At 42.6% G+C, this 9,581-nt stretch overlaps 1 protein-coding gene and 1 long non-coding RNA gene across 4 annotated transcripts; both read right to left on the bottom strand.

Annotated features, from left to right (window-relative positions):
• Window positions 1–1,614: 1,614 nt before the first annotated feature.
• LOC119368366 lies at window positions 1,615–3,704 on the bottom strand. 3 transcript variants are annotated; one of them, XR_005176614.1, is made up of 4 exons: window positions 3,647–3,704; window positions 2,946–3,108; window positions 2,497–2,593; window positions 1,615–1,948 (listed from the first exon to the last, which is right to left on the bottom strand). It is a non-coding gene; the product is annotated as an uncharacterized LOC119368366 (long non-coding RNA). The 3 variants fall into 3 exon arrangements; XR_005176615.1 differs by lacking the exon at window positions 3,647–3,704 and adding an exon at window positions 3,203–3,332; XR_005176616.1 differs by lacking the exon at window positions 2,497–2,593.
• Window positions 3,705–4,326: 622 nt separating this feature from the next.
• LOC119368367 (25.3 kDa vesicle transport protein-like) lies at window positions 4,327–6,509 on the bottom strand. Its single transcript, XM_037633652.1, has 4 exons — window positions 6,420–6,509; window positions 5,826–5,965; window positions 5,016–5,242; window positions 4,327–4,411 (listed from the first exon to the last, which is right to left on the bottom strand). Exons 2-4 carry the CDS (start codon window positions 5,841–5,843, stop codon window positions 4,399–4,401), a joined length of 258 nt encoding a protein of 85 aa, XP_037489549.1. The 5' UTR covers window positions 5,844–5,965; window positions 6,420–6,509; the 3' UTR covers window positions 4,327–4,398.
• Between the last annotated feature and the right edge of the window lie 3,072 nt (window positions 6,510–9,581).

Below are 9,581 nucleotides of genomic sequence, written 5' to 3' on the forward strand. Positions count from 1 at the left end.
CGTGTGACAAGGTTGACAAAGTTGGGTTAAAAAACATATTTGTGTTCTTGAGTCTATGTCTAGGCCATATAGAATAAAAAGAAAGGAACTCGAAACATGAGGGTGCCAAGACTCGATCTCGAACATCTAGTTTTTCGGTTTATAAATTCCAAAAAATGCAAATGAACTCCGAAAAGCATGAAAATTGGCATGGTGCCCTCATATGACACCTAAATATAGTGGTAAAGTTTTTAGAACGTTTCGTAAAAGTTGTGATGTATATCGCTTGGAAACTAGACCATCTCTGAGGAAGAAACATGTTTTTGAGATGGAACGAGCGAGATGTGAAGGCAACGCGACCGTTCCTTCATCCCTTGGCCTTGATTTTTTTTCTACACTCAATATACACCATTACGTGATCCATGTAAAAATTTGGAATCTTTCGGGCTCCGTTTGCTATATTTAAGCCATTAAGTGCATTTCTATATCTTTAACAGATATAATTCAATTTTGAACTACAAGTGCGTGAAAAAGTTGAGGGTAAAAAAATCATAGTTGTGTTCTTGAGTCTATGTATAGGACATATGCAATAAAAAGAAAGGAAAACCAAACATGTGAGTGCCAAGACTCGATCCCGAACATCTAGTTTTTCGGTTTATAAATCCAAAAAAATGCAGACAAACTTCAAAAAACATGAAAATTGGCATGGTGCCTTCATATGACACCTAAATGCTGTGTTATAAATTTGAGAACATATCGTAAAAGTTGTGATGTACATCACTTGAAAACTAGACCGTCTCCGAGGAAGGAACGTGTTTTCGAGAGAGAACGAGCAAGGTATGAAGGCAAAGCGACCGTTGCTACATCCATTGGTCTTGGAAATTTTTATACACCGAATATACACCATTACTTGATCCATGTAAAATTTTGGTATCTTTCGGTTCCGTTTGCTATATTTAAGTCATTAAGTGCATTTCTAGACATTTAACAGATATAATTCAAATTTGAACTACAAGTGCGTGAAAAAGTTGGCAAAATTTGATTGAAAATTCATATTTGCGTTCTTGAGTCTATGTTTAGACCATATACAAGTAAATAAAAGGAATTCCAAACACAAGGGCGCCAATATTCGACCCAAACATAAAGTTTGTTGGTTTTTTAATTCCAAAGAATGCAAACGAACTCCGAAATTCTTGAAACTTGGTAGCGTGTCTTTATATGATACCTAGAGGCTGTGATAAAAATGTATGACAAAATAATGCAATTATGGGTCCTAATTAATATGAAAACGTACTAGTAAAGAAACACACATAATGTAGCTCATGTGCTTTTTTCTCATTGGCTGAGCCGTGTGAGCCACGGATCAGTGACATGGCAAGAACTCAGCCGCATATCTCGTGCGCTCCTTCCGAAATCGAACGGCTGTTGGCCTCTCTCCTCCCTCCCCTCTCTCCCTTACTAGATCAGCAGCGCGCCTTGGCGCGAGGGTGCCAGTTTCAACAATGTGCCCATGCATGTAATGGTGAAGTTAGTAGAAAGCCAGACTTATCATATGTATTCAATCAGGATAAAAAAATAAAAAAATTAAATATTCAAGTGTAATCAGAGCAAGACATCATCAATAGATACCAAAACTACAGATTCAAGTGTAATCGGAGCAAGACATCATCAATGGATACCAAAACTACAGTACAACACATCTCCATAGCCACCAGAATGATAGTACAACATATTTGAAGAATGGAATGTTCATATACAGGGTAAATTAAAGGATGCAATGTTCATACACCAGTAATGGGCATGCGCGGTGGACAGGTCCGGTCGTCTTGAACAGCAGTGTCAGAGAGAATGATGACTCTCATTGTGTTCTCATTGAGCCCGAGTCTCAGATGGCCTTGTGAAGCCCAAGATGCTCTACCAGGAGATCAAGCATCATTCTAACTGGGATCCTTACAATGCTTGTCTCGGCCTGTGTCATAGGAAATTTCAGAATGGTTATATAATTTTCCAGAGTACTAAAGTTGACAACAGTTGGTTTTATACCATGAAAACAAAGGTCTGGGTAACTAAAGGACAACAATCTTTGTTGTGCAAGAGTTTTATTAGATTCTTACTGTCCTGTTCGACAATTGAGACATAGTAATTGAAAAAAAAATCAAATGCTACCATGAATCATAAGATAAACCAGCAGAAAATCTAAAGCCTAATCATCGGACAAAGTCACACACACGAGCAGATCGCTTCAAGTATTGTACAAAGAACAATGGCCTAGGAAACCAATCCACAATCCAGCGAGTTTGCTACAAAGAAAATCCTAAGGACAACCTGTACACACTCATACGCAAGCGTCAATTCTGGTGTTTCCAACTTTAATGATAGGCTAATCGAAACGAGAGGCCAAGCAGTCCTGGATAATCATTTTGAAAAGTCTAATTAGACAATGTTAAGTGCAAGAGAGGCAAGGTGACTAATTCAACAATGCGCCAGGAACGGCCAGAAAAAGATGATTGCACTCACACGTCCATTGTAGTTCTTGTAGTCCTTGCTTGTTTTGCATCAGGCAGACCAATGTTACCAAGAATGGCATTAACCATAGACTTTGGGCTGATCAGCTCTTCAGTTAATGAGACACCAAATGATTCGATAGGTATAATATATTTGGAAACAGAATGTGTCAGGCCAGGCTCAAAAACAAGAATGACACGATAAGTAAGAAAACAACGGTGGCACAAGTTAATATGTGAATAGGTGGCCTTTAGATCGTTTAATAGATTCATTATGTGAGTATTCATACTAAGTAAAACTCAATACCACAACTAAATTATAATCAATAGATTTGGAGTATTCTCTCTGAAAAGGGCAGCATTTTTATACACAGCCCGAATAACAGTAAGATCACTCACGTGAACCCTAGATCGATACTACTGAAGTACAGAATTTATAAGCGACCGACAGCTCGTGTTTACCTTGTTCATTGGTGGCACCGTGGACTGCGTTTTCCATGTTCCTGTCGCCGGCATGGTGGACAGGAGTTCCCTCCATGCACTGATTGGTATTGAGTAGTCAGTTGCTTTCAGATCACAAAGAACTACATCAAACAAAGATGAATCTAGCTAAAGGATGCATGTCCTGCATACAATAAAATTGTATATTAGACAATGCTAAGAGCTAGAAATATTGATTGGTACAAGTTTGAAGAGAACAAATCTAAATTACATCATACTTGAATCTTAGCAAAGCAAATGGTCAAATAATATATGAATGAGTGGTAGAAGAACAGCAATGGCCCAAAGCAGATACGCGAAACAACAATCAGGATCCAGGAAGTCCAAGGCAAGGCCTCTAAAAAGAATCTGCTCCACACAAAAAAAACAAAGACATTTTTACAGCAACATAGCCAGTCCTGCCAAATAGTACATGAATTAAGTGATATAGTAGGCAACTTCGCCAACCAAACTATATTTTCAAAATAAGCTTTTCAGTAGAAATAGTTCATCAACCAAACTATAGTTTAAAAATAAGCCCAGCAACAGAAATACTTGAAAACAAACTATAAGCATTAGTCTTACACGACTAAAAACTTCCCGTAAAGCTGAAACCACAAATGGGGATATGTGTGCCTTCCGTTGAAGGTGGGCATAACCATGTACAAATATTAGGTGTTTACATGATCTGATGTCGCCCCATGTGCCATTGAAGACAGACCACGGAGATGTTGATGTCATCGTGGAAGTGGCGCCTTATCATCTTCATGTCATGTACACTGATCTCTCTCTTCCTTGTGGCTCCCTTCAAGGCAGCCAACACTAATTGGTTTTCTATACCCTGCACAAATTTTTTCACACAACCTCAGTGTCGTTTCATATTTCCAACGGATCATTCATACACGATGGAAAGATCTCAGTTTTTGTTTCGCTAATTTACAGTGAGAAATAAAAACATGTACAATCTGGAAGTTCAACTACTTTCAATACAATTTTCTTCAGGTTTCTAGTTTTTCTTAGGAGAGAACAAGTAACACAACTGAATAAAACAAATCAAAGATGATTAAGGGCTGCTGCAGTACAAGGAAAGTAAGAGGAGGAGAGGGGGACTGACCTCCCTGGACATGCATATCGCCCCACTTCCCTTGCCCTTCTTCTTCAGGTCCTTCTGCTCCTTGCTCATCCATCCCCTTCTTCTCCTTTTCTCTGCAGCACATGGACGGGGGAAGCACCAAATTGATGCTCCCCAAAACACAAATCGGTCCAAATCACAAGTATTATACAAGGTAAAAAAATGATTTTTCGGTAAGGAACAGAAGAGGGTAGATAGAGGGAGAGGGCCAAGGATACCGTGGCTAACGCTATGTTGTGTTGGGGAAGAAGCACACCTCCTCTACCGCTGAGTGGTGGTGGAGAAGCTGCTCCTAATATAAAGCTATTCCTGCAACCTGTAATAACACACTCAAGTTAATGGGATAAGCACACAAATTATTTTCAGTGTAAACAAAACTGATTTCCCTTAAAAGATAAACCAAGTGTAGTAATTGAAGTAACTGTAAGCAAATATCATTACTGCGCTTTTGAACCCGCAGCTACCAAAAAAGACAGATCAGAATGCCCGTTAAGATACGAACAATTTTGAGCCACTAACTGAAAATGTTTAGGTTCTAAAAATGCCCAGTTTCTGAAAATGTCCAGGTTTAGACTTGTAGCTGTACTTTACAATTTAGGACAACATGGATCTGACCAGCTCCAAACTAAATTCTATTTGGATTTTGTGTAAACGAAGCCTAGTTGGATTTTGTGCAAACGAAGCCTAGTTATACTACTACAATAACCTAGAACCACTAAAGCACCCACACAATTAGTCACAGTATCCTCAACTTGATGAAAGCGAAAATATATCATATAGCATGCACGCACACAAATAGTAACAGTATCCTCATCTTGATGAAAGCGAAAATGTATCATATAGCACGCACGCACACAAACAGTCACATTATCCTCATCTTGCTGAAAGCAAAAAATGTATCATGTAATGTAAATACATACCTTAACCTGGAACGGTATGGTCCAGTCTCAGTTGACAGTCTTGATGATTCATGTTGGCCTTTATATATGTTTTTGAACAACAATTTTGCTTGCTGCTTGTAGAAGACAACATCCTTAACATAACCACCATCTAAGCACTCCGCAAATGAAAGGCCATCAGTGATACAGGCTATCATTGTCAGCTTCACCATTTCGAAAAGATAACAAGACACAAGCAAAAGTGCCACCTGCAGAAAAAAGCAGAGGAGAGCTAGTAAATACTTCTAACATGTTCACTTCGCTATAGAGGATCCTACTTATCCAATGACCCATATATCTCAAATAGAACAGATTAATATATCTCAAGCAACAGTGAATGCCCAGTATGTTCTCCAAAGTTACAGAATATAACAGGTTCAGAGACTGTCAAGATCAAAAAATAGCGAGGGGATTTTGTAGCCACATGGCAAAGCTAATAAAATTTCTTCTAATTTAAATCTCAGACATCTCAATGAAATAAATAATTTGATACATAACTGAAACTGAACTCTAACCTTTGGTTGTTTAGTTGTCTTCTAATGGCTATCAACACAGGTATAACTAGAACTTCAAAAGCTTAATGTTAACCAGATTAGAACTTTCAAAGTATAAGACCATATTGAGCAAGACTAAGGTAAAAGCAAGAAAGATTAAAATTGATTACCACAATTACACAAAGAGACGTATTTTTCCTTTTTCAGGCAACCAAATCTAGCTCAATGTATGGTATGTATTTGTTATTAAATGTTTAATCAGCAAAGTCTTGAGAGAGAGAGGGGGGGGGGATCTTACCAGTTGAAGGGGCCACATGAGTGAGGGGTGAGGAGACGCTCAGAAGCGGCACCGCTAGCCAGCAGCAACTCAAAGGCCGAAGCCAATCAACTGGACTCCTGATGCTCACCCGCCCGCACTTGGTCCTTTTGCCTGTGACACTGTATAGCAGAAACACATAAAATTGATCACACAGAGCTTAGAGCAAGTTTCTTCTTGCAAAAATAATAGAGCATATTCCTAACACACATAACCGATGCTATTCATTCACACCTCTTTACACTTCCTTGTATAGTCGTATGTGTATATGTGTTTCACTGTGTGGTTTGATACACTGAGACTTCACCTTCAATTCAAGCATAAGCATATGAAAAATGGTATAGTGAACCTGAGTTTGATTCTCTGAAGCTTGGAGCCTTAAATATTTTAATAAAGAGAACATAAAAACACTCTACTGAGCAATCCTCTATGGAGATCATATTATCTTTCTGGAGGAAGTACAACGAAATGGATTGTGGAGGGATAACTTCAATATGCAAATAGTATCACTTTGAGAAAAAATTCTAGAATCCCTTTGAAACAATCAGGTGAGTGTATTGTATGCGTATATCTTACCTTAGCAACAGGAGGAAGAGGCAATCATAACAATGCACAGTTGCTCTCCTTCTTCCAACCTTCCTCTTCAGCTTGCCTCTTTTTGTAAGCACTACCCTGGTCATGGGGAGAAAAAAGTAAGCATTTACTGTAATAACCTATGTAAATTCCTTCATTCCAAAGAACAAACAAATGTTATCTTCTTCATTTGCTCATAGAAACTAAGGAACGTGTTTAGAACCATTGGAAACAGAAGCAAATATATTTGAACTATATTCAGTTGAAAACAGGAGGACGGGTAGCTTCCACAATTTTCTAAAGCTAGCAACATAGAATAGGGTCAGCCACCGCTTGTATGTTACCGCTGAATAAATCTAAAAGTTTTTAATATAGAAGGTTCAAGCACCTTTTCACACATTAGTTTGGCCATATTTAACCAGTACTAATGCAAAGAGCATAGATATTGCGAACCAAATGGAACATGAGATCGCAAGACTGAACCTGCAACCGGATGGCGGCAAGGATGTCGGCGTCCACCCAACAAATCTCTCCATGAATCTTCTGCATCAGCGGCTCAACCACCAAGAACGACGCCTCTGCCAAGCCACACAAAAACATAACCAATGATAAAATCCTGAACAGTGAAGCTCGAAAAGAGCACATTGCAATTACATGTAAACAAAAAATAGATGGAGCTAATATCAATAATTATGCTACCTCATGGATTGTCCTAAATACTCCCTGTCAATAATTATGCTACTAACTGATTGGCAACTATTTCTTTTGCTGCACAGTTCAAAAAAAATGGCAGTACAAGCAGATCTTCAGTACTCCAATTTATTTCAGTTTTGACGGCTTATTTTCAATTTCAAAATGGAAAATACTCACAAGAGTACCCTGTACGAATAAACCTACAGATCAACATGTGTATCAACTTTTTTGGTAATTTTGTTGATCAACAAGGCCTGAAGAACGTGTATTTGTACTGTTAATTGTATTCACACATGATAAGTCCAGGTCATAAAAATTCCCTGATGTTCCTTACTGCTCCACAATCAACAGGATTGTACACATGGACAATTAACCAATGTGTCAACCAATCTGGGCAGTACAACCAAGGCGAAGCTCCTGCTGCTCTCAAACTGCACGCTACTGCTATAAGCTTTGATGATTTCAGGTCAAGGCAGTGCAGATTAAATATATATCGTCAGTGTAACATTTTTCACTGCTGCTAACATGCAGTACATTAGCTCATCTGAAAAAAGTCAAACTACGAGTTACCAATATTTGCCCCTGCAAGCATTACCACAGGCACCAATCACGCAAAATCCCATCAGATGTGAACTCAGAACACGCACGAGGAAAATCACGCGACAACTACTACTCATCCAGAAATAGTCGCACCCAATCTACCACAGCAACCACTCGTCCGACACAAGAGTCAGGAAAACAGAAATTAAACGGATAGAGGATGCAACAAGGGAGGGCGTGGTGAAGGAAGGGGGAGGAGGAAGGAGTGGTGGGGCTACCTGCCTATGGACCCGTCGGTGGCGCCGGGACTGGCAGCGGCAGGGAGGGAGGCGCTGCTGCCGGCCAGCCCCATGGCCAGCGGGAAGTGGAGCCGTGTGTGGGGGTGAGGAAGGAGACAGAGAGGAGCCACCAGAGTCCATCGGAGCCGCGCCGGCGACGAAGCAAGCAGCGGGAAAGAGGAACCAGCGTCTCCCTCCTCACCTGCTCTGCTCGGTTGCACCATGGCCGACCTTGCGGGCGGCTCCTCGGTGATCTGGACGCGCTGCCTGACCTGCCCGGCCACGGTGGCCCACCCTGTCCTGGCTCGTGATGAAGGGAGGAGGAGAGGAGAGGGTGGGGGCGCTCCTCTTGCCGTGTGTAGGCGAGGACGACCGCGACGACACCGGGGAAGTGGACGGAGGCGGTCCGGCAGGCTGGGCGAAGTAGACGGCGGCGACGGCGGGAGCTGCTAGGGTTAGGGGTTGGGTGGAGGAGGAGGGACGAGCGACCGCAGGAGGAGGCGGCGGCGATGCGGCGGGGCGAGCGGCTGGGAAGGGGAGAGAAGACGGCGAGCGGGACGGGCGAGGCGGGACGGCGGGGCGGGGTGGGCGAGGCGGCGGGGCGGGGAAAGGCGGGCGAGCGGGGCGGGGCCGGCGAGGGAGGGGGCGCGAGTGCGGGGAGAGGAGGAGGCTAGGGTTCACCAGGGAACCAGCACTTTTATACCCCCACCACGCGAAATTACCAAAATGCGCTGGTGGGGGCATGGTATTTACAATATGTTGCCATTACTATTCATTCCAGCAGTGTTTCTTCCAGATCCGACGGCCCAGATCCTCCCACCTCTCGATCCAACGGACGAAAACGCATCAAGCGGCCCGATCCAACGGTCGAGAATCGCAATCGCTGAGGAGGCTTGTACATCCATTCTTCTCTTATTTCTGGATTATATCCCCATCCTCTCCTCAATGGCTACCGGCTCTCCCTCCTCTCCGTCCACTCCTCCACTCCACGCCGCCGCCGCCTACGCCGAAGTGCCGCAGCCTCCTCAAAGAGCAGCAGCCAATGGAGCAAGCAGCAGCAACTCGCGGCAGCAGAAGCTACCCGTCCATGCTCAGCTCGATGCAGCGCTCCTCCTCGCCGGCGGGTGAGTGCTCCAGCACGGCCGCATCGATCCACCAGCAAGCAAAGCTAGCCTCTATCTAGCTAATCGAGCCGCTCGATCTGCTCTCACGTGTACTAGACCACTAGTAGTATGTATATAGCTAGCTAATCGATCCACTCGATTGATTCCTATGTGTAACAGCAGTACGTACTACGTATGTGTGGGCGTTTGTAGCCGGGGTGTATACATATACATTTGAATACTCAAATACCTGGGGTGTGTACGCATACATTTGAATACCTGCAAACCACAATACCTCAGATTTGGCACTCGGGTTATAAGGTATAAGCCGTGTGTAACAGGTGCCAGGCACCCGGCTTATAGGCACTACAAGCGGCGGCCTGCCAAATATAAGCCGAGAAGGAGGCACTCAGCTTATATATAATATATATAAACCGAGCGTTGCGGGCGGCACTCGGCTTACACCGATGCTGACACATGGCCATTAACACATGGCTACCGCCATGTTACTTTATTAAACCGTGTGCCTCGCGCAAACACTCGGTTTATAT

Source organism: Triticum dicoccoides, chromosome 2B (genome assembly GCF_002162155.2).
Source record: "Triticum dicoccoides isolate Atlit2015 ecotype Zavitan chromosome 2B, WEW_v2.0, whole genome shotgun sequence".
NCBI classification, from domain to species: Eukaryota; Viridiplantae; Streptophyta; class Magnoliopsida; order Poales; family Poaceae; genus Triticum; species Triticum dicoccoides.